Raw genomic sequence first — 24,211 nt, 5'->3', positions numbered from 1 at the left:
TTCTCCTTGTTGACCCCTGCCTGGGTGCAAGCTCCTCTGGGAGGAAGGGCTCTGTGCACACCCAGGAGCTGGGAGCACCAGGGTATACACCTGGGCATTTTCCTGCCTAGCTGTGAGGCAGTATACACTGGGTGGGCTGGAGCAGGCGCAAAGGGGTTATTGTTAGATGGCTCAGGTTTCTTCACCTACTGGACTTTGGGCTCTTTCCTGGGGAAAGCTCTTCCCTGGAGGATCTCCCACCCTCCCAGACCTGCTGCCTCCCTCCTGCCTGCCTGGGAGGAGGGGTGGAGTGGGTCTAGGGGGCCTGGCAGATTGGAGAAGGTTGAAGGGCAAAGGACTTACCCCACCTGAAGCCCCTCTTGCTTCGAGAAGAGAGACCTGAGATGGACAGAGAGCCCACCTCTGTCCTCCCAGAGCCACGTCAATCCCAGCTTTTCCTATTGTCCTGTCCCCGACCTTTGCCTCTGGGTCTGAATCTGCTGTGTGGCTGTAGACAGCAGAGGGAGGATATCCACCGTTGACTTTGGAAGGAGAGAGAGTGAGAGGGTGACTTTAGGACCTTTTTTCTCATTCTCCAAGTGCTGGAGCAAGGCCCCTCTCCCCTAGTGGGATAGTTGGGGCAGGGGCTGCCAGAGTCACCCCTTCCACTGCCTTGGCCACCTTCTCCAGAGGCTGGAGAGAAGCTGGAATCTGAGACCTTGGACTCCAGCCCGTCTCTTCTTAGCCCATGGGGACAGCTCAGCTCTTCCTGGCCCAGAACTGGAGGGGAAGGAGGATCACGGCGTGTAGGACAGTGTATTGGTAAGCCCTGCTTCCCCTAAACCACTGGACACGGCAAAGTGGAGACCTGTCCTCACACCCGTTCTGGGGTGGGGTAGACCTAGAGTTCCCGTAGTCTGAGCGTGAGTTTTCGTATAAGTCAATGAGGTCTCAGTGGACTCAGGTCCTGAGGCTGCAAGGTTGGGAGTGATGGCAGGGGGGGGCACTGGAGACTTGCCCCAAGGCACAGGAAGGACCTGGAGTCTGAGGGTGGCAACTAGACTCCATCTAGAATATGTGAGGCCAATGCCACCGCCTTGGAAGGGACCCCTTGGTGTGTGTGGAGGTCCTCTGGTGACTGGAGCCGCCCCCAGCCCCCTCTTGGGGAATTCACTGCCCACTTCACTTCCACTGAAGGTGGGAAGAGCAGGTTGGCTGTCGGAGAAGGCAGCCTCCTGGGTCCTGCAGGGCCCTATCGACCTTGCCTCTCTCCCCAGATCCCCCATTTCGGTGCATTAGAGGACAAGGGGGGTGCACAGGATGTGGCTCCCCATCTGTCCCCCACCAATCTCAACCACTCACACCTCCGCCCGCTCCCAGACGTCCAAGAATGTGAAGCACGTGGATGCCCGTAGTAGGGGGAGGGAGAGATGCTTATCGGGCGGGCAGCCGCTGTGCTAGGGGCCTTCTTCCGCTGCTGCTGCTGCTGCGCTATATCCAGAGCTACCTCCCCTCCCGACCCCCCCCCCCCCCCCCCCCCCGGGGGGAGGAAGGGCGGTACCGAGGGCCCTGCGCCCCCTCCCCAACCGTCCCCAGGGGCTGCGAGGGGAGCTGCGGAGGAGCGGGCGCCAGCTGGATTGGGAGGGGAGCCGCTGGCCGGGGGCCCGGCTGATTTCCTGCTGATCTCCTCCAGGAAACCGGCCCCTTGTGCGAGCCTGTGAACGGCTCGGGGGCGTGGGGAATCTGGAGTGGAGCGCTCTGCACCACCCGCCCTACTAGGATGGGGGAGCGAGGGAGGGGCACTCTGGCAGCGTTGGCGGGAGGGGACGCCTGGCTTCCTGGGTCAGTTCCAGTCCTCTGCTGGGCGCTGGAACTTTGAGCAGAGAAGGTGTGGTCCTTCTCTAGCCTGAGTGCTAATGCAGGAAGAGAAGAGATTGGTGGGCTGGGCCTCTGGAGAGGGAGGTTAGCAGGGAGGGGCTAGGCCGGGCCAATCCCTCCCCCGTTGGTGTCCCTCCCCTCTCCACCTGTATGTGCAGGGAGTTATGGCTGTGTCCCAATTCCGGCAGAGGCTGTGAGTATCCCGGAGTTCCCCACACCTCCGCCTTGGTCCCTGTACCTCACCTCCTTGGGCTGCTGGCTGGAGGCCTGGGGAGGTGGGGCCTCAAGCTCTGGGTTCAAAGGGCAGAGCAGGGAAACCTCAGAGCTGGGTTACCTGGGTGACAGGTGGGGTTGGGCTAGAGGTAGGGGCAGGCTGTGTTACAGCCTCCAAGGCAGCCAAGCTGCCACTGGCTGGGCTCAAAGGAGGCCTCGCCCAGCCCAAACTGTAGCCCTCGCCTCCTGTCATCTCTGCCATTCTGCCAAAAAATAATTTTCAAAAGCACATTCTTTCAGTTCTGTAAACACTCTGTTGGACTTTGCTTAAGCTTCATGTGTTTATGGGTCTGTGCCCTGTAGTCTGTCCCAGGCCTCAGAGCTGTTTAGCCCTCATCCTGGTATCCTCCGTGGCTCCCCATGCCCCAGCTCCCCTCCTGCCACCTCACTCTGTACCTCACAGCTCCCTCAGTCCTTTCTCCCTCTCCAGTCTGGTTCATTTCAGAGGTGGGGCCTGGGGAAAGGGGGAGCCCAGCGCAAATGGTGACTTAGGAGGGGTGGGGAGATCAGTGCCTTCTTCTTCTGCTTGTTGGAATGTTGACCAAGATTCTAGGCCATGGTTCCCCACAACCCTCCACATACCCCCTTGCCCTTGACCCCCCCTCCAACCAGTCTGGATTGTCTATTGTTACTGCTTTTACGTCTTGGAAAAAGTTAGCACAACAAAGGGCTCCTTTGTCGCTCACCCCCTCTGCCTCCTGGCCTCACCCAGGTCCCCCAACCCTACCCCCCAGCAGCTGTTCTCAGGGCTCTCAGCCTGTCTCATTTGCTTGTCTGGCCTGGGGAGAATGAAGTGGGAGAAAACCAGGCCAGGGCCAGTTGGTGTTGGGGTGAGGAGCAGACGGTGGAGGGAGGTCAGAAGAGAGTCTACTGAGCTGGGGGGGCTTGTGGGCATCAACTGTGGCTTTGCTGCAGGCTGCTCTGGGGGCAGGGAAGGGGATGTGGGACTGTAGCAGTGCTGGTCAGCCAGGCTGGCCAGGGAAGTGGTACCCAGGCACTACTAAGAGCCAGGAAAGCCCTGCCAAGGTTGTTGGCATAGTTCTGTTATCAGCCACCTAGGAGCCCCCATTGTGTCTGCAGGTAAGTGGGGAGGGTGGTAACACATAGCTCCTGGTGTTCCCATGCTTCCTTCCTCTGTGCCCCAACTTTAGGGCCGTGTGATTTGGGGCCGTGTTACTCATGTCTTTAAGGTGCTTGGGCCAGGAGCTGCAGGTACCTTTAAACGCCAGCCAGAATCTCATGTGCTGTAGTTTGGGGTAGGGCTGGGTAGGATTATGAGATATGGGAGGAGGCAGGGATCTGTCTACTCAGGGAGGTGTCCTCACCCATCCTTGGCCCTGGACATGTTGACTTGAACATGGTAAAGGCCTTAGGATGATACTGGGTGGCCCCTTGGGAATCTGGGATTGTCTTGGTCATGGTTCTTAGCTTGCACCCAACACCCTTAGCTGCCCAGGCTTTAGACACAGACAGCCCCTACCCAACCCAGCCCTGTTCTGCCTCCAGTGATGGGCATGGTGCCAGGCACTGGGGAGGTTTTGGCCAGTGAGGGCTGCCCATGCTGTCTGGGTCACCCCTCCTGGCTGCCCTCTTGGAGCTGAATAACACAAGGGGAGGGGCAGTAATCCGGACATAGTATTGAGGCCAGACAGACAGAGCATTGATGGGAACAGACCCCCTTTGTCATGCCATCTCTCCCCACATGAGGGGTACCCAGAATGATGGGCTTCTGGGGCCCCAAGGACCCTTCTCCCTGTATTTAGGGTGTCTCCTGCCTATCTCAGGGGGACCCCTCCTGCTCTGCCCAGCATTTGTGACTCTTTGCACCCCCTGCCTTGGGTCCCTGGCCCTGGGATTGTCTGGGTGGAGGAGGGCCTATGGCTGCTGGCAGAATGGGGTGGAAGGGGGAGCGGAAGCAGAGGGAGCAGGGGAGTGGCTGGCTTTGAATATCCTGTTGACCCCAGTTTCCTCTGCCCCCAGCTTGTGTCCTCTTCCCTCCCTCTTCAAGCCTTAACTCCTTCCTAACTCAGAGGAGAATGGGTCCAGGTCACCCAAGGGCAGGAGCTTTAGGGTCAGGTTGACCCCCACCCCTACTCCCCAAGCACAGTCATGGCACACATGCAAATCTGATGGTTTATCATCATATCTTTGTGTTTTTGAAGGTGGGGGTCCTAGGAGTCCGTAGGAGTGATGGGGCGCTGGAGGCCTCATTGGCAGCCTCCTTCCCTGAGTCTGGCTGGGGAGTCCCAGTTTTCCTAAGACTTGAATCCTGCCAGCAGTGGTGAGGCTGGGAGAGGCTCATAGGAGAGACCAGCTCTTGGAGGAAGGGTGGGGCTCAGTACTAAGGATGGCGACCTAGGTCTCTAACTGCCCCTCCCCTCTTCTTTCTCCAGCCATTGAGACCCAGAGCAGCAGTTCTGAAGAGATAGTGCCCAGCCCTCCCTCACCGCCCCCTCTACCCCGCATCTACAAGCCTTGCTTTGTCTGTCAGGACAAGTCCTCAGGCTACCACTATGGGGTCAGCGCCTGTGAGGGCTGCAAGGTGAGTTGAAGGGGTCATTGGGAAGGACAGCTTGATTAGGTAAATGGGATGTCCCCACTTCGGTGTCATGGGAGTGTGCAGTTGGGATGGGGGGATGTCCCCGAAGCTGCTGCTCTTGTTTCTCTGTGGAAGCTGACAACAAGCAGGACACCTGCTGTAGGACCTCCTCTATAAATGTAAAGGGCTCCCTCAAACCAGAGGTCCCCTCCTGCCTCAGCTCCTTTCCCTGTCTTCATCCTCCAGCTGGCAGGGCATACGCCTGCTCTGCCACCGCTGCCCAGGTTGCCATGGTGAGCTGGCTGCCGACTGGCTCTTGGCTGGGGACCCAGGAGTCCTCCCCCAGCGGCCCTGCCTGAACCTCACTATGGCAGCCTGGCAGGAGGCAGTTAGGAGCAGGCACCCTGCCTTGGCTTCCCCTTCAGGTGCCCAGGCTATGGGCTCCCCAGTGTCTGGCTGAATTTCCCCACCCTCGTGTTAGGCGCCAGGGTGCAGATGTAACCGTTCCTTCTCAGTAGCTCTTTGCCTGGCTTCTCCTCCTTTCCCCAGGACGTGAGCCTCTGTGTGGGTTTCTCCCTCCAGAGATTGGGGCTCAGAGGCTTACAGCTTTGGGCCTTGTGGCTCTGGGCTGCCCTTCAGCCTGGAATAGCTATCCCCAGGTGTGAGACGGAGGTCAAGGGCAAAGCGCAAGGCTTCAGGCTGTGTGTCTTCTTCTGTCTGGTTGTCCCTGATGTGTTTTTCATCTGTCCATCTGACTCTAGTCAGCCTGTATGTGGAGCCCCTGGCCAGTCTGGGTCTGTGTCTGTGTTGGTTGGTGCATGCCTGTCTCGTTGGTGAACCTGCGTGTTTCTGCCTTGCTTCTGAGTGCATGTGTGTGTGTGCGCCTCCATTTCTCTGGCCAGCCCCTGTGTCTGCCTCCTGGCCTCTTCCTGCTTGTCTGCTCTTCCTGTGTTCTGAGTTCATGGGTGTGGGTTCCAGATCCCTGGCTGTTTGCAAAGTAGCCCCATGTCTTTCTATTTCTGACTCATCAGCAGCCCTGAGGTCCTTTCCCTGGAAGCGGGGAGGAGTCAGGTGTGTACTGTGAGTTGGGGGAAGACTCCTGCCCGTCCCGCAGCGTTGAGGCAGGTACTGGGATTCTCCTGAGGAGGATCCTTTTAGGTGAATCGTCCTCCCCACCTTTTCTGGCTTGCCCAGGTAGGCGATGGGCAAAGGCTTGGGGCAGCAGCTGGCCTGGCCCTCTTCCCCTAAACTGAGACTGTAGCCAGGCACTGCTCCCACTGTGGGTGTGGACAACCTGACTCCCTTCCCTCCATACCTAGGGCTTCTTCCGCCGCAGCATCCAGAAGAACATGGTGTACACGTGTCACCGGGACAAGAACTGCATCATCAACAAGGTGACCCGGAACCGCTGCCAGTACTGCCGGCTGCAGAAGTGCTTCGAAGTGGGCATGTCCAAGGAGTGTGAGTGCCATGGGGCAGGGGCCTCAGGTGCTCCTAAAGACCAAGGGAGTGGGGCTCTGTGGATGTGTGTGCACATGCATGAACACGCATGCCGTGAGCGTGGGCTCACGGTTGAGGGTGGTTTGTGTGTAGCTGCAAGGACCTGTCTGCAAGTCTGCCTGTGTGTCCAGGTGCAGGTCTGTGCTCCAGGAGCGTGTATGTGTGACTGTTCTGTTTCCGCACGTCTGGCTGTGTGTGCTTGCTTATGTATGCATGTGTACTTGCTCCAGGATGGCTTGCTTCCAGGCTTCGCTTGGCCTTGGGGTGGGGCTCAGCGGCATAGTCGGTCCCTTCTGATTGTGAGTCTTAGGGGAGGGGCTTGAATTCTGAGGGGTGCTGGGCTGGACTTACGTGTGTATCGGGGAGTGGAGGGGCTGGCACAAGGATCCAAAGCCATTGTCTGGTTAAGTCTGGGATCCAGAGTTAGAAGAAATAATTGGGACTTCTTAGATCCCAGAGGAAATGGGGTTTCCACTTTGGGCTCAGCTGAGGCCTGATGGAGGGAGGGAGGGAGGGAGGGAAAGGCAGGACAGGGAGACCCTCTTGTGTTGAATCATGAGTGTTGCCGTGGTGACCGGTGATTGATGATGTCAGAGATAAATGACGCTGACAGACGCCTCCTTGTCTGCGTGGCCGTTGCCATGGAGCCTGAGCCTTGGGGGTTGGGATGGGGGAGGGGGCTGCAGGACCCCCTAGCCCTTTGTGGGGAGGGGGCACTGGAGAGATGGTTTTGACTGTTGCACGAAGAGCCCCAGACAGGAGTGGAGGGGACTGAAGGATCCTGCCACAGGAGCCTGGGGGTGCCTTGTCCTGAGCCCAGGAAGTGGTGGGTGCCCACTGCAAGAGTGGGAGACAACTCAGACCCACAAGCCTGGAACCCTTCATTGAAAGGCTGTCACCTCCTCCTTCCTCTGGGTTTGTGCCACCTTCTGCTCTTTCCATGGCAGAAGGACCAGGGTGGGGACCCCCTCTCCCTCCCACCACCAACTCCCCCTCTCCCTCCCACCACCAGCTCCCCCTCTCCCGGCTGCTCTGTGCCCCGGAGCTGAGCAGCTGCCATTTCAATAGAATTAAAGCTTCCGAATGATAAACGTCTTGTCACAGCTGCAATTTTCTCTTCCCAAATTATCCCCCCACTCTCCCTCTCCCTCTCCCTTTTCTCCCCTGCACTTTATTGAATTTGCAGAATCGACATGAGTGATCTCCAAATTATGCCAGCTACCCCCTCCTCGCTACCCCCTCCCTGAGCCCCTCCCCCACCCTCCCTTCCTCCCGCGTCAGCAGCCGCCACCACTGGCCCTGTGAGTGATTGTGTGTCTGGGATAATCGGCTGGTAACGACCCCATCGCTTCTTTAAAGCTGAGTGGTGTGTGCGGCTCAGCGCCCCTGGTGATTTGTCAGCTCCCCAGCTAATGGGGCGAGAGATTCTCCCCGCCAGGCCCCTCACTCTCAGGCTGGGGAGCCCTACTCCCCGCCTACCCCAGGAGCTGCTTAGAGCCAGTCCCAAGGGACCCCCAGGGAGACTGCAGCTGGGAGGGCTGGGCGAGTGGAGGCGGGAGAAGGACCTTTGCGTGGGGGACAGCACACAGCCAGCTGCGGGGTTTGTGTCCAGGGCCACAGCTCTGCTCATGGGGCTCCTGGGCAGAACTTGATGCGTGGGTTGGGTGGGCATAGAGGGCCGGAGTGCGTGGAGATGTCTTGCCTGCTTATGCACGCCTGCTGTGTGCGCATGCTTAAAGCTGGGGGTGACCTCCTCAGCAGCTGGTAGCTCTCTGTCAGGCTGGGGGTGGACGAAGCCCTGAGCAGCCTGCAGCTGCCCTCTAACCCCCTCTGCCTTCCACAGCTGTGAGAAACGACCGAAACAAGAAGAAGAAGGAGGTGCCCAAGCCCGAGTGCTCTGAGAGCTACACGCTGACGCCGGAGGTGGGGGAGCTCATTGAGAAGGTGCGCAAAGCGCACCAGGAAACATTCCCTGCCCTCTGCCAGCTGGGCAAATACACTACGGTATGGCTTTCCCTCGGCCTGCAGGGTGGGAGGTGCCCAGGGCCACAGGGCCAGGATGGGCCCCTCTCGGGCACCCCTTCTTGTGCCAGGCATTTCCTCTTCCCCTCTGGCTGGTTTGCTGCGTCCTTCCCTTCCCCTCTCTTCTCCCTCCCCCGCTGCCTCTTCCCAAGGAGCTCTCAGGAAGTGAAGGCCAGGTAGAGGGCAGGCCTGTGGGGGCTGGCAGAGCCAGGCCGAGAAGGGGTGCCATGGAGAAGAAGGCCCTCACTCTCCCTCCTCCCCCAGAACAACAGCTCAGAACAACGTGTCTCTCTGGACATTGACCTCTGGGACAAGTTCAGTGAACTCTCCACCAAGTGCATCATTAAGACTGTGGAGTTCGCCAAGCAGCTGCCAGGCTTCACCACCCTCACTATCGCCGACCAGATCACCCTCCTCAAGGCTGCCTGCCTGGACATCCTGGTGAGGGTCTGCACCCTGCCCCCCAGGACTGCCCCGTACCTTGGGTGGATGTCCTTCCAGCCAGACAGCCACCCTCCTAAATGTCTGTCTGCAATCATCTGTCCAAATGCCCGCCACCCAAATGTCCGCCCTTCCTCTCCCCATGTCCATGTGTCCACTTGACTCCCTGTCCACTCAGCCACCCAGCAACCAGATGTGCAGGAGCTCACTTGTTCACCATACACACATCCAGCCACCCATCCATCCAGCCATTTAGTCGGTAATAAAGATTTACCTAGGGGCCAGGTGCAGTGGCTCATACATGTAATCCGAGCACTTTGGGAGACTGAGGCAGGAGGATCGCTTGAGGCTGGAAGTTCAAGACCAGCCTGGGCAACATTGTGAGACCTGTTTCTGCAAAAAGTTAAAAAGATTCACCTAGGACCCTCTGGCCAGTGGTTGAGCTGGGTGTCGGGAACCCAGCGGTGAATGCACCACCATCCCCTCTTGAACACCTTCCATGTGAGGCAACAGATAAGTCAACAGAAGTTGCAAAACTGTGATCAATGCTACCTGGAGATGGGGGGAGGGCTCATGACTGCTTGGGCCTGAAGGATGATGTCTCAGAGGAGGTGACATCTAGGGGTTTGTAGAAGGGGCAGGTGAGAGGGTAGCCCTAACTTAGGAGCAGGAAGTGAAAGACTTGTTGCTGTAAGGCCATGCTGAGCTCAGGAGACTGCCTGGTACTCGGTCTCCTGTACCAGGGTGGCAGTGGCTTGGGCTGGAGGCCGGATGCAGGGGGTGGGGGCCGGAAGAGGCAGTGGGAACTGCAGTGTCCTCCCTGCTGTTCCTGACAAGGAACAGTACACCTGTCCCTCTTGGCCTACTCCAGGGTTGGGGACTTGGGATTTGATGAGGCTGTCATTTCTTTTTTTTTTTTTTTTTTTTTTTTTTTGAGACAGTTTCACTCGTGTCACCTAGGCTGGAGTGCAATGGTGCGATCTCGGCTCACTGCAACCTGCAACCTCCCCCTCCCGGGTTCAAGCGATTCACCTGCCTCAGCCTCCTGAGTAGCTGGGATTATAGGCACCCACCACCACGCCCGGCTAATTTTTGTAAATTTTTTGTAGAGATGGGGTTTCACCATGTTGGCTGGGCTGGTCCTGAACTCCTGACCTCAGGTGATCCGCCTGCCTCGGCCTCCAAAATGCTGGGATTACAGGCGTGAGCCATGTCGCCTGGCAGACTGTCATTTCCTTGTGGACGCCTCTGAATGTTGAGGCAGGTGATGGGTGGGAGGTATAGAGTGTTCTGTCTGCAGGGGCTCCCATCCTCACACCCTAGATGCAGGAGGCACGGTCTGGGTTCATGCAGCATGGTTCAAGCCCATACACATTTACTGAGTGCCTGTTGTGTGCCCCATCCTGAGAGCTGTAGGCAGCAGCCCAGTCCTTAGCTCCTGGAAATTCTAGGCCCCCTCTAAATCCTCTGCGTAGAGGCAGGATGCCTAGACCTGCACTGTCCAGTACAGTAGCTGCTTGCCTCGTGTGACTATTTAAATTCAAATTAATTAAAATTAAACTCAATTCAATTCCTCAATTGCATTAGCCACATTTCAAGTACTCAGTAGTCGCATGTGGCTGGTGGCTGAGGTACTGGATGGTGCAGACATAGAACCTTTCCATCATTGTAGAAAATTCTGTCAGACAGCGTTGCTCTGGCCGCTGCCAGGTGGTCCTCCGGGAGTGCTGGTGCCAAGTGCTCTGAGTAGGTGGGGTTCAGTCCCTGAACCCGTGCATCCTCTGCACCCAGATCCTGCGGATCTGCACGCGGTACACACCCGAGCAGGACACCATGACCTTCTCGGACGGGCTGACCCTGAATCGGACCCAGATGCACAACGCTGGCTTCGGTCCCCTCACCGACCTGGTCTTTGCCTTCGCCAACCAGCTGCTGCCCCTGGAGATGGATGATGCAGAGACAGGGCTGCTCAGCGCCATCTGCCTCATCTGTGGAGGTGGGCAAGGGGCCTGGGTCTGGGGGCTGAGCTGTGACGAGAGTGCAGCCCTGGGAGACTCTTCCAGGGGACTCTTTCAGGCCACCTCTGTCAGGCCTCTCTAGAGGGCAGGGTCTGGTCTGCAGCTACACAGTAAGGGGGCCATGCGGGGCCTGGACTCCTGTTCCTGTTTTCTGGGCAACACTGCTTCTAGGGAAGTTAAGAGTTAGGGTTTGAGGGTCGAACCTCCCAGGGTCACCTCCTGGCCGGTGCGTGACCTTGAACAGGCTGCCTCTGAGCTTCCGTTTCTGTACAGTGGGGACAGCAACGGTCTGTAGCTCATGAGGTTGATGGGAGGATTACGGTGGTAACAGACTGTGCAGGTGCCCAGAGCAAGCCCCAGTGTATGTTGCTATTTTATTACTGTGATTTCTGCCATTTCATCTGGTTTCCAGAATAACAGGTGGGAGTGGGAGTCAACCTGGGAACCCTCCCCTGTTTGGGGATGGCACTGCCCATTTGGGGTCCCATCCCACGAACTGGGATCGTAGGGAAGGCTTTGGGCACCCCCCACCTTCAGCCCCCTTTTAAGGGCCTCTGTCCCCAGCGGTAGTGAGGACCCCATTGCCTGCCCTGTGTGGGGAGGCGCCTGAGAGCTGCCCTCCTCTGTGGCCTGGGCAGGCATGCCCCCAGGTGGCCGAGGCTGGGGATGCAGCTGTGTTCCCAGCTGCTCAGTGGGTGGCTCTGCTTCCTCAGACCGCCAGGACCTGGAGCAGCCAGACCGGGTGGACATGCTGCAGGAGCCACTGCTGGAGGCGCTGAAGGTCTACGTGCGGAAGCGGAGGCCCAGCCGCCCCCACATGTTCCCCAAGATGCTGATGAAGATCACCGACCTGCGAAGCATCAGCGCCAAGGGTGAGGCTCCCAGACCTGGAGGGGTGCTGGCCCCTGACACCTGGCCCAGGCCCCCACATCCAAGCCAGCAGCCTGCGTCTTTGTGGAGGACAATGAGACACCTGCCCCATCTGTGTCTAGGCCGAGGTCCCCCAGTGACTGCATCGTGCCCAGGTGGCCTGGCTGTGTCACCTTTGTGTGGTAGTTCAGGTCATGGCTCTGGGACCAGACACGTGGGCGTGTGTCCTTGTGCGGGTCACTTAACTGCTCTGAGCCCACAGTTTCCCTTCTGAGGGGTGGGGATAACATTAATGTTTACAGAGGAGTCAGGATAATCCCTAACTCACAGAATAGAGGGAGGAAGGGCTCGGTATCAAGCCGAGCCTGGCAGTCTGGCCCTAGACAGAGTTCAGGACCACTTTGCCCGATTGCCACCAGCCTCTGGACTTGGGGGCTTAAGAGAGCTGGTTCATGTCAAAGAACTGAATTCCAAGAAAGATGCTAATATCAGTAGGATTGATCTTCTCACCTCGAGCCAGGCTTGCTGGGGCTGGGGTGGGAGGGCTGGCTCAGCATGCTGACCTCTGTCCCCTCCTTTCCTGCAGGGGCTGAGCGAGTGATCACACTGAAGATGGAGATCCCGGGTTCCATGCCGCCTCTCATCCAGGAAATGCTAGAGAATTCAGAGGGCCTGGACACTCTGAGTGGACAGCCGGGGGGTGGGGGACGGGACGGGGGTGGCCTGGCTCCCCCGCCAGGCAGCTGTAGCCCCAGCCTCAGCCCCAGCTCCAACAGAAGCAGCCCGGCCACCCACTCCCCGTGACTGCCCACGCCACATGGACACAGCCCTCGCCCTCCGCCCTGGCTTTTCTCTGCCTTTCTACCGACCATGTGACCCCTGCCAGCCCTGCCCCCACCTGTCCTCCTGGGCAGTACTGGGGACCTTCCCTAGGGGACGGGGAGGGAGGAGGCAGCGACTCCTTGGACAGAGGCCTGGGCCCTCAATGGACTGCCTGCTCCCACAGCCTGGGCTGACGTCAGAGGCCGGGAACTGAGTGAGGCCCCTGGTCCTGGGCCTCAGGATAGTTCCTGGGGGGCCTCGTGTTCATCAAGACACCCCTCTGCCCAGCTCACCACATCTTCATCACCAGCAAATGCCAGGACTTGGCTCCCCCATCCTCAGAACTCACAAGCCATCGCTCCCCAGCTGGGGAACCTCAACCTCCCCCCTGCCTTGGTTGGTGACAGAGGGGGTGGGCCAGGGGCCGGGGGTTCCCCCTGTACATACCCTGCCATACCAACCCCAGGTATTCTCGCTGGTTTTGTTTTTAATTTTTTTTTGGTTTTGATTTTTTTTAATAAGAATTTTCATTTTAAGCACATTTATACTGAAGGAATTTGTGCTGTGTATTGGGGGGAGCTGGTTCCAGAGCTGGAGGGGGGTGGGTCCTGGGGGAGGGCGTGGCTCAGAAGGGGCCCCCACTCTCCTTTCATGTCCCTGTGCCCCCCAGTTCTCCTCAGCCTTTTCCTCCTCAGTTTTCTCTTTAAAACTGTGAAGTACTAATTTTCCAAGGCCTGCCTTCCCCTCCCTTGTGCTGGAGAAGCCACCAGCCCCCTTTCTCCGTCTGCCTGACCACTGGGTGTGGACGGTGGGGGACAGCCCCGGAAGGACAGGCTCCTGGCCTTGGCATCTGCCTGTACATGAGGCGTGGAGTCAGGGCAGAGCAGGGGACCCAGCAGAGTTTTCCCAGACCTGGCTCTACCGAGAGCTGCCTTCCATCAGGGCCCACATCATCCAAGCTCCCCAGCCCCCACTGTGAAGGGGCTGGCCAGGGGCCTGAGCTGCCCCTATCCCCAGCCTCAGCCACCAGCACCCCCACAGGGCCCCCAGACACACCCACACGTGCACACACACACACACACGCACACACACTATGGACAGTAGATGGGCCAACACACACTTGGCCTGAGTTCCTCCATTTCCCTGGCCTGCCCCCCATCCCCCACCTGTCCCACTCCTGTGCCCCCTCCTTGCCCCGCAGGACGGGCCTACAGGGGGTCTCCCCTCACCCCTGCACCCTTGGCTGGGGGAGCCGGCTCTGCCCTGACCTCCTCCACCCGGGGTTGGGACCCCTTCCCCTGGAGCCCGCGGGTGCACCTGTTACTGTTGGGCTTTCCACTGAGATCTACTGGATAAAGAATAAAGTTCTATTTATTCTACACACGCCTCCAGCCTCGCTGCCTCCACCCGCTCCTCTTGGTGTCTGGGCTGGGGGCTTGGGATGGGTTTCCTCATGCTCTGGGCCTGTGATGGTCAGGATGAGGACTGGGGCTGGGAGGCTGGCCAGGGCACCCCTCCAAGCTGCCTTCTGAGGCTCACCTTGTGCTGGGATCTTTGGAGACGTTGAGGAGACAGGCCTGCCCCTTGGGAAGGCCTCAGTCTGGGGATCCACACTGCCCATGTCATGGATCCCCAGTCTGGGAGTGGGAGGGGAGAGGAGGAAAGCTGCCCCCACCTTCAGGGAACCCCTAGTCTGAGGGAGGAGGCTGGACCCCCACCTCTAGACATTTCTGGTCCTTAGGAAGCCAGAGGCTGGGTCCGGACTTGACTATCACAGCAGAAGTGACAGATGGCACAGGAGCTGCGATCAGGGATTCACAGAAACCTAAAAAGAGGCCAGGCACGGTGGCTCACGCCTGTAATCTCAGCACTTTGAGAGACCGAGGTGGGCAGATCACTTGAGGTCAGGAGTTTGAGACCAGCTTGACCAACATGTTGAAACCCCGTCTCTACTAAAAATGCAAGAAAATTAGCCGGGTGTGGTGGTGGGCACCTGTAATCCCAGCTAATCTGGAGGCTGAGGCAGGAGAATCCCTTGAACCTGGGAAGCAGAGGTTGCAGAGAGCGGAGATCGCGCCACTGCACTCCAGCCTGGGCGACAGAGCAGGACTCAGCCTCAAAACAAACAAACAAACAAGAAAGAAACCTAACAAAAACAGGATCGGGATGGAAGTTTAGGGGCCCAACCCTCTGCCTCCAGAGCGGGTAAGGCTAATTCTGCTAGGGGCCGCCTGCCATTTCTACTTTGGCCACCAGATGGCGAGCAGCACCTTGCTTGACTCAGGCTGCCCCAGGCCGGAGGCAACCACAGGGACCCAGGCGCTTTTCCTCCTGTAAATATTTTCTAACATCTTTACGAGTCTGAAATGAAATTTGACATACTGTACCTGTACACGTGATTTCACAAATCAATATGCTGTCACAACCATATTATAAAGGCTAAATTGAGGGGCAATGCTATGTGTTTCAGTACATTAATGCCTCTATTTTAAATGAATACATTTGGATTTAAAAGAAGGCTGGAAACCATTCTGTACAAGTAGCCCAGGAAAATTAAAGAGAATAAAAATCAGCATGTTTGATCTATAATAAAACTATGCAAAAAAGGCCCAAACAAAACCCTTCATGTTTTACATGTAAAATAGGTTGTGGGCCCGGGTTTCTCACTTATGCCAATGTCCCAGTGGGACATTCTAAAGTTGTGCCTAAGGCCAGGTGCAGTGGCTCACACCTGTAATCCCAGCACTTTGAGGCAGAGGCTGGTGGATCACTTGAGTCCAGGAGTTCAAGACCAGCCTGGGCAACACGGTGAAACCTTGTCTCTACAAAAATAAAAAATAAAAAATTAGCCTAGCCTGGTGGCATGTGTCTGTGGTCCCAGCTACTTGGGGGCTGAGATGGGAGAGTTGCTGGAGCCCTGGAGGTTGAGGCTGCAGTGAGCCATGATCATGCCACTGCACTCTAGTCTGGGCAATAAAGGGAGAGAGACCCTGTGTCAACAAATGAAAATACAAATAAAGTTGTGCCAGGAAGATTTTTATTTTGAGAGGATATCTTGACATCTGTAGCCCTTGCCCACTAAATGCCAATGGGGTCCCCCATGATTGTGAAAACAAAGCAGTGACCCCCACATTTACAAACTGCCCCTTTGGGTAGTGCCTTTGCTGTTGGGAACCTCTGGGCTTGAGATTGTCCTCAGTGGTCGACAGTTCACTATTGCTGAATTGCTCAGCTTCGGCACCAATGTGAAGATCTGACTAGGTTGTGGGGGCTGTCCTGTGCACTGTGGGACGCTCAGGAACATCTCCCACCTCCTGCCATGAAATCCTAGTGGTGCTTCTGCCCCACCCCAGTTGTAACACCCAAATGTGACTCCAGACATTGCCAAATGTCCCCTGGGGGGCAATATCACCCCCAGTTGAGATCCACTGCTGTGGAGTATGGTCCTCCAGGGCTGACCTGCTTTGCACTGAGCCAGGGCCCATCCTCCACAGGGAGACTGAGCCGGAAGGTGATTGGCGTGACACCTGCGCAGGGCTGCAACAAGCTTGACAGGCCTACAGGAGTGCAGGGCGGAGGCACTGAACCAGGCCTGGGGCAGGGCTCAGAAGCCTTCCTGGAAGAGGTTGTCCCTCCCAGCTAACCCCCCTTTTTTTTTTTTTTTTGAGATGGAGTCTTGCCCGGTCACCCAGACTGGAGTGCAATGGCATCATCTCAGCTCACTACAACCTCTGCCTCCCAGGTTCAAGTGATTTTCCTGCCTCAGCCTCCCAAGTAGCTGGAGTTACCGGCACAAGCTACCATGCCTGGCTAATTTTTTGTACAGTAGAGATGGGGTTTCACCATGTTGGCCAGGCTGGTCTCAAACTCCTAACCTCATGATCCACCCACCTCGGCCTCACAAAGTGCTGGAATTACAGGCATGAGCCATGGCACCCAGGCAGCTAAATCTCTTTTAAATTTAATTTAATTTTATTTATTTTAAGTAATTTTATTTATTTTGGGACGGAGTCTTGCTCTCTTGCCCAGGCTGGAGTGCAGTGGCATGATCTCAGGTCACTGCAACCTCTGCCTCCCTAGTTCAACTGATTCTCCTGCCTCAGCCTCCTGAGTAGCTGGGACTACAGGCGAGCACTGCAATACCCGGCTAATTTTTGTATTTTTAGGAGAGACAGGGTATCACCATGTTGGCCAGGCTGGTCTCGAACTCCTGACTTCAAGCGATCTGCCCACCTTGGCCTCCCAAAGGGCTGGGGTTACAGGTGTGAGCCACCCCACCTGTCCCCCTCTCAGCTAAATCTCTAGAGGAAAGAATTGGTTAGGTGGGTGCAGTTTTGTAAGACTTAGTATGAGAAAAAAAATGTAAACTATCTCCTTAATACTTTTTTTTTTTTGAGACAAGGTTTTGCTCTTGTCGTCCAGGCTGGAGTGCAATAGCTCGACCTTGGTTCACTACAACCTCCGACTCCCGGGTTCAAGCGATTCTCCTGCCTCAGCCTCCCAAGTAGCTGGGATTACAGGCATGCGCCACCATGCCCCAACATTTTGTATTTTTAGTAGAGACAGGGTTTCTCCATGTTGGCCAGGCTGGTCTCCAACTCCTGACCTCAGGGGATCTGCCCGCCTCAGCCACCCAAAGTGCTGGGATTACAGGTGTGAGCCACCACACCCAGCCTAATACTTTTTAATTTCAATGAGGTGTTAAGATGAAAATGTTTTGGATATACTGGGTTAAAGAAAATAGATGACGAAAGTTCATTTCACTTGTTTCCTTTTACTATTTAATGTGGCTAATGAAAAACTTGAAGCTCCATACATGGCTCACATGCTGTTTCCATTGGATGACACTGATCTTGAACATTACCTGACACATAGGTACTTGACAGATATTTGTTGAATGAATAAACATCTGGGAAACAGCGGGACAGCCCTGTCTGAGTTTGTGTGGAGGGGTCAGGGTTATGGGGTCAGAACCTCATCAGAGAGATGGTGCCCCCCCATAGGATGGATAGTGCTTGGGCATGGCAGTGTGTAGGCCTGGGGACCCTTCGGTTTCTCATGCAACACATGTTTACTGAGCACATACTACTTGCCATGGAAGGGGAGGGAGCAATGCCATCCTGCAGGAGAAGTGCTCCCCCAAGGGAAGCCAAGGGCAACCAGCTGTGTCTTAGGGTGGGGGCTACCAGGGAAGCCCTCTCCTTGAAGGTGTCTGTTTTCTTCCCAAGTGACAACAAAAGGTGGGTGGGCATTAGCTAGGGGAGGAGAAGACTGCAGGAAGCAGCGGCTGCTCTGGGCAAAGGAACAGCACGTTCAAACACTTGGCAGCAAAAGTGGGCCTGGTGCTTGTTAGGAACAGAAAATTCCCTATGGTTCTGAGCACACCGGGAAGCCAGTGCTGTGGGGCTGGAGGCCTGACTGTCAAGGGCTTCAGAAGGAAGCCTCCTGAAGGTGATGGACTCACCCTGAGGGCAGGGGCACAACCCCAGGGTTTAAGTGTGTGTGTGGGGGGGCGGTTTTCAGAAAGACCTCTCACCACTGTGTGGGGCACACAAGGAGAGCTAAGGGAAGAAGGGGACTGTCAGGAGCTCAGAAGGGCAGAGTGGGGTGATGACGGGCAAACGCACAGCCTGATTGGCAAGACACGGCGAGGCCTCCAAGGTGCAGTCCGATGAAGGCCCCTGGATTTGTCACTTAAGTCCTGGGTGATCTTATGGATAACAGCCCACTGGGTGGTGATGGGGGAGGGCAGACAGGAGGGGAGACACAGGACAGGGATGCCTACATAGGCAGCAGCTCTTCCAATGCCTGAAAGGAGGAAAAGGTGGGTGGTTGGAAGGGAAGGCAGGGCTGGGAGCGCCTGTGTTTTGGGAACTTTCTCCTGAGGACAGAAGGAACTTTTCCGTTCATAGCCTGGGGGAGCAGCAGTGGTGGGGGGGATGAAGATGGAGGAGAGAGGCATAACACAAGTCTGTGTTGCCCTCTGGCCTGCCTCCCACCCGCGCCCCACCTTCACCTCCACCTCCATGAAAGGGCCCAGTCCCCACGTAGACACAAGGCGGACAGGGAGGTTGTGTTCATAGGCCCCTGAGGACTGAGGCCTGCCCGGGGAAGGGAAGCCTCTCCTCCTCTTGTCTCCCTGGACAGGTCTCTCCGGAGAGAGACAGACCTCCTGCAACGCCCTGGCAGATCAGCTGGTTTAGGGTGGTGGGGGGGAGCCATTGTGGCTGCTGCTGGCATCGGGTCCTGGCCGCCTCCGCAGGGCGTATCCGAGATCTCTCTGTCTCTCTGTCTCTCTCTCTCTCTCACACACACACACACACACACACACGGAGGTCACGCAGGATGTCCACATGCGCACTAGTGAACAAGGATGTTTATGTGTCTAGGTGTGCACACACGCAGCCCGTGCAGGATGGACAGTGTGTGTGTGCACAATGACCTCACACAAAGCTCGAAAGGATGTGTGTACACAGCTCTCACGGGGGCACACATGTGTCTGTGTGCATGTGCACACACACAGCTCACTGGGGGGTTACGTGGGTCTGTGCGCACGAGTGGGCCTCACGCAGGCTGTACACATGCGCGCACATGCACGGCGCTCACATGTGCGAGCGCACACAGCTCACAGTGCGTATGTGTCCGTGTGTGCACACTCCCAGAGGTCCCACACGGGGAGGGGCACTCTCTCTGAACACGGAGAGTGCCTGAGAACGCTGGCATCAGTTGGTTTCATCCCTTGTAAAACCACCACCCTCCACCTTCCGCTCTGCTTTGCGCCTCGGGTCCACTCTCGCCAGACTGGCCTCCTTCCTTTCCACCTGGACCTGCCTGAGTTCATCCTCCGCCCACAGCTCGGCCGGCCCCAGGTGCCGCAGGCAGCCGCTGGGAGGCAGTAGGAGGCAAGAGCGCTGCGGCCTGGGCCGTCCCTACAGCTTGTCTCCTGCCGGGGCAGGTCCGGTGACAGCCGGAAGCGGCTTCTGCCGTGCGGCCTTAGGTGGCGGGGTCCGGCCCTCGCCGTCCAGCCCTCGCCGGCCCGTTGCTAGATGGCCAGGTCCCCGCGGCCGGTGGCCGGTGACGCCTTGCCGCGGCCGCTGCCGCCGTCGCGGTGGCTGGCGGACGCCCGGTGCGCATAGGCGGGCGGGGCGCAGGGCTCGGGGTCGGGGTTCCGGGAGGGCAGGGCAGACGGCGGCGGCGGGAGCAGCTTCTGCGCCTCCTCGTGCGCACGGTTGCAGCGGTTGTGGCGTTCCTCGGCGCGCGGGCGGCCCTTCCAGAGCAAGTGGCCCAGCTCGGCCACGCTGAGCAGCGCCGACAGCAGCCCCACGGCGAAGTAGAAGAGCACGAAGACGGTCTTCTCGGTGGGCCGGCTCACGAAGCAGTCGACCGTGTGCGGGCAGGGCGGGCCGGCGCACGCGAAGTGCGGCGCCACGCGGAAGCCATAGAACAGCGCCTGGCCGCCCAGGAAGGTCAGCTCGGCCAGCAGGCGCAGCGCCACGCTCAGCAGGTAGCAGCGGCGCGCGCGGCGGGCGCACAGGGCGCACGGCGCGCACTGGGCCTCGGGCCGCCCGAGGGCGCACGGCGCCGCTGCCTCCGCGCCGCCAGCCTCCTTGCCGGCCCGGTGCATGGAGTAGACGATGAACAGCACCGGGGGCGCCGAGAGCAGCAGGATGTGGAAGAGCCAGAAGCGGTAGTGGGAGATCGGGAAGGCGCGGTCGTAGCAGGTCTGGCGACAGCCCGGCTGCAACGTGTTACACACGAACTCCTCTTGCTCGTCCTCGAACACGGCGCCGCCCACCGTGGCCAGCACCAGGATGCGGAAGATCAGCATAACCACCAGCCAGAGGCGGCCCAGGAGCGGCGACTGCAGCTGCACTGCGTCCAGCAGGGAGCCCAGGAACGCCCACTCCCCCATGGCGCTGGGGACGCGGGGCGGGGAGTCAGGGTCTGGGGCAGGTCAGGGACCCCCGCCCCTTCCACGACCATCGGGGTGGGGGCCGTTGGGCCTTCTCTGACTTCAGGGTGAGCCATGGGGTGGGAGAGGTCCGCGTTTATCGAGGAGACCAGTGTGAAAGGGAGGGCCACGGGAGGGCCAGAGGGGAGCAGGCCACGCTCAACTATGGGTTCCCTTCTCTTTGCAGCCAATGCGTGCTGGGGAGGAGTCCCCATTTGCGTTTTAGTCGCACCCCCGTGGGCCGTCGCGGTTCGACCCTGGGATCTTCAAGATCCCAGATTCTTAGGAAGGACCTTGGAGATCAGTTGGGCCCGCCCCTGACTTGCCTGGTGGAAGCAGAAACCCAGCGGTGCCCTTAGCTGTAAAGGATGCTGTGGAAGAGTGGAGCCTCGAACCCCGGCCTCCAGACCCAATTTGGTGCCCCTGGGAGAGGGGAGAGTGGCAGAGGCAGCCAGACCATTTCTTTCTCGGCCCGCTATTTCTCTCACCATTTTGACTGTAGTGAACTCCTCTCAAGGTGGGGGGACGGGTTGACATAGAGGCAAACTCACTTTCATAACTGTCACAGGGTCCTTTGTCGGAGGTGTCCCTGCTCTCCTACTCCAGGGTGGTGGGAATGCGGGCCCAGGCCTCTCCCCTCTCCTCCCCCGCCTCCTGTGCCTCCAGGCTCCACATCTCCTGAGAGCCTCCCCCGCCCCACACTCACACAGGTCCCCACACACCCCTGGTGTTCCTAGACCATCACCCAACCCCACTCACCCTGGGGCCCGGGCTGGGGTGTCAGAGCTGAGCCAGGGACCTTGGGAGGTGGCTGGGACCGGTGCCTCCTGCTCCCTCTTTCATTTTCCTTTTCGGATTTGGCCGGGATGGAGGACAGGACAGGATGGCTGAGAGGGGCTAGCCCTCCCCTTTCTCTTAAAGGAACAGGGTGACCCTGCTGGCTGGCTCCGCCTTTGGGAACAGCACGGGCCACGCCCCTTGCTGGGCTGTGCGGCCTTCACTTTCTGGCCCCCCCCACCTCCCCACCTCATAGCTAAGTCTCCAGCTGGAAATGGGGGAGGGGGTTAACCAGAGCCGCATCCTTTATCGAGGGAGCTGGGGGGTTCCGGGAAGCCCTTCCCGACAGACTCTCAGCCTGGAAGCTAGATCCACTATGCACTAATCATGCCCTGTGAAGATGTTTGGCTGCTGGAGTTTAAAGGGCAGCAAACATCCAACAGCTTCTGGGTCCAGCTCTGCCACCACTCACTTGGGACAAATCGTTTGGCCGGACTGAGCCAGGCTTTCCTGCGTCATCAACCATGCTGGCCAGGCCTGCTAACCCCCAAGTTTCCTTCCAGCTCTACATCTTTTTTTGAGACGGGGTCTCTCTATTAGTCCAGGTTGATCTTGAACTCCTGGCTTCAAGTGATCCTCACACCTCAGCCTTCTGCGGAGCTGGGATTCTCTAGTTCTCAATATTGAGTTCCCAACCATGTGACAGAGAACCAAAAAACCCTTGGGCCTGGAAAAAAAAATCCCATATGGAAAATCATTAAAATATCCTAAGTGGCTGGCTTTAGTAGTTAAATAAAATCTTTGGTTTCCTTCCCACTTTTCTGTAATTTCCAGCTTTACTATAATAAACATGTTATTTATTTATTTATTTATTTTTGAGATGGAGTCTCATTCTGTTGCCCAGGCTGCAGTGCAGTGGCGCTGTCTTGGCTGAATGCAGCCTCTGTCTCCCGGGTTCAAGTGATTCTCCTGCCTATGCCTCCCAAAGTGCTGGGAATACAGGCGTGAGCCACCATGCCTGTCCTAACATGTCATTTTATAATGTAAAGAATAGAGAGAAGACTTCTTCCCCCCGTCCCCCCACCCCCCGCCAGAATGCTCTGAATTGAGAGTTCCTTCCTACTGTCCTGGGTGGCAGGGGAAGCTGTTTTATAGAGAAGGGAGTAAGGGTGACCCACAGTGATCTGAGTGGTCAGGGAGGGGACACTCCAGGCTGAGATGTTTGGTTGTCTGCTCTGCCTTTCTAGGGGTCCACCTGAGTGCATAGCACACCCCGCCTCACCTGCACACCTGCTGGGTCAGACCGGGTGTGGAGCCCCGTTAGCTCCTTAATACCAACAAGCTCGTTCATTTCTCTGTCAACAGTGGCAGGAGGGCACTATTTACACCTGGGAAAACTGAGACTCAGAGGGTCTAAGCCACATGCCTGCTGTTACAAAGCCGGTAAATAGCAGGTTCAGGCCTAAGCGGGGTCCTACCGGTTCTGGAGCCCAAGCTCTTGAGCCTTTCGTGGAAGCATCCAGCCTGGCTGGGCTTCCCAGGTGGTGTCCCAGGGCCTGACAGTGCCCAGCAGGGGCTGCCTCTGTGCCAGGCTTGTGTGGGCTGGCGGGAGGTCATTCCTGTCCCTCGAGGAGGAAGGGTATCGGGACTCACCTCCTCGGCCACAGTTCCTCTCCCTGTCAGCCATGGGGGCCTGCGTGGTTTTCCATCTGCTGACAGAAACCCCCAGGCCCACTTTCAGGAAGGGGAGGGCATGAGCCCTCCACCCACCACCCCTTCCAGCTCAGGGGCCCAGCCCCCACTGGAAAAACTCTAGGTGAGCCCCTGCTTGCGTGTGCTGGGGAACCCTCCCACCCTCATGCAGGCTTCCCTTGGGAGTGGGCCTGGGTGGGGGACGCTGCCCTGGAGAACGTCCAAGGGAAAAAGCACATGCTGGGCCCCATATTCTGAAAACAGGATGTGGGTTGGGGGCGCTGCTGATCTCCCCCTCCTGACCTCCCTCTGCCCCCAGCAAAGCTGCTACCCACCCCCTGCCCCAGCCACAGGGGCTCAGGGTCATACCTCACCTCCCCTGACTGTCCAGGAATGGTCCCCACCCTGTCCTGTCCCTGTGGCTCCTGCTGGGCCAGGCCATCGACCCCGCCTGGAAAAAGCCCATCAGACCCCATTTGCCTGCGTGAGTGGAAAGCTGCCCAGGCGGTGGGCCAGGGTGGGGCGGGAATGGAGAGCCCACGGTCACCCAGTGCTGTCCGCAGCCTGTGATGCCACAGGGCCAGACTCGGAGACTTGACAATCTCAGGCCCCATCCTCTTTCCCTGATAGCGCCATCCAGCCTGAGAGGAGGTGTTGCTGATGCTGCCCAGATCTGGTAGCTGGCAGCCCCATTCTTGGCCATGCTTGAAGACAGGGGCTGGCCTGAGAGGCTGATCCTGGCCCGTCCGGCCTCTGTTCCAGACACCTCTCCCTGGCAGTCGGGTTGTGGGCCACTGCTCACATCGGACACACCCGGGTGCATGTACGTGTTTCTACCCAGTAAATTAATCCCAGTGACAGAATCAAGACCAGCCTCGCCAATATGGTGAAACTGTCTCTACTAAAAATACAAAAATTAGCCAGGCATGGTAGTGCACACCTGTACTACCAGCTACTAGGGAGGCTGAGGCAAGAGAATTGCTTGAACCCAGGGGGCGGAAGTTGCAGTGAGCCAAGATCACAACACTGCACTCTAGCTTGGGCGACAGAGCAAAATCTGGTGTGTGGAGGGGAAGAGCCGAGGGTGGCAGTTCACGCCTGTAATCCCAGCACTTTGGGAGGTTGAGAAGGGCGGATCACAAGGTCAGGCGTTCGAGACCAGCCTGACCAACATAGTGAAACCCCATTTCTACTAAAAATACAAAAATTAGCCAGGTGTGGTGGTGTGCGCCTGTAATCCCAGCTACTCGGGAGGCTGGGGCAGGAGAATCGCTTGAATTTAGGAGGCAGAGGTTGCAGTGAGCCGAGGTTGCGACACTGCACTCCAGCCTGGGCAACAGAGTGAGACTCTGTCTCAAAAGAAAAAAAAAAATTCTGCCCTACAGATTCCTCAGACACATCCCCCTCCCCCTTCCTTTCCCCCTCCCCCCCCTCCCCTCCCCCTCCCTC

At 57.8% G+C, this 24,211-nt stretch overlaps 2 protein-coding genes across 7 annotated transcripts in view; one reads left to right on the top strand and one right to left on the bottom strand.

The window, feature by feature from the left end:
- Nucleotides 1-13,721, top strand: part of RARA (retinoic acid receptor alpha) — a 46,832-nt gene extending 33,111 nt beyond the window's left edge. For 4 of the 6 annotated variants that reach the window (XM_032279752.1, XM_032279753.1, XM_032279754.1 and 1 more), the window contains 7 exons: nt 4,524-4,672; nt 5,989-6,130; nt 8,013-8,173; nt 8,456-8,632; nt 10,424-10,628; nt 11,364-11,522; nt 12,107-13,721. In XM_032279752.1, the coding sequence (XP_032135643.1) occupies nt 4,524-4,672; nt 5,989-6,130; nt 8,013-8,173; nt 8,456-8,632; nt 10,424-10,628; nt 11,364-11,522; nt 12,107-12,324 (1,211 nt within the window). In that variant the 3' untranslated portion in view covers nt 12,325-13,721. Of the gene's footprint in view, nt 1-626; nt 802-4,292; nt 4,412-4,523; nt 4,673-5,988; nt 6,131-8,012; nt 8,174-8,455; nt 8,633-10,423; nt 10,629-11,363; nt 11,523-12,106 lie in introns of those variants that run through there. The other 2 variants (XM_032279756.1, XM_032279757.1) reach the window with 2 other exon arrangements.
- A 3,378-nt stretch (nt 13,722-17,099) lies between these two features.
- Nucleotides 17,100-21,254, bottom strand: GJD3 (gap junction protein delta 3). Its single transcript, XM_032279750.1, has one exon. It carries the CDS (start codon nt 20,252-20,254, stop codon nt 19,385-19,387), a length of 870 nt encoding a protein of 289 aa, XP_032135641.1. The 5' UTR covers nt 20,255-21,254; the 3' UTR covers nt 17,100-19,384.
- Between the last annotated feature and the right edge of the window lie 2,957 nt (nt 21,255-24,211).

Source organism: Sapajus apella, unplaced genomic scaffold (genome assembly GCF_009761245.1).
Source record: "Sapajus apella isolate SASKATOON/1434 unplaced genomic scaffold, GSC_monkey_1.0 scaffold12, whole genome shotgun sequence".
NCBI classification, from domain to species: domain Eukaryota; kingdom Metazoa; phylum Chordata; class Mammalia; order Primates; family Cebidae; genus Sapajus; species Sapajus apella.
This window is presented reverse-complemented; position numbering and strand designations above follow the sequence as displayed.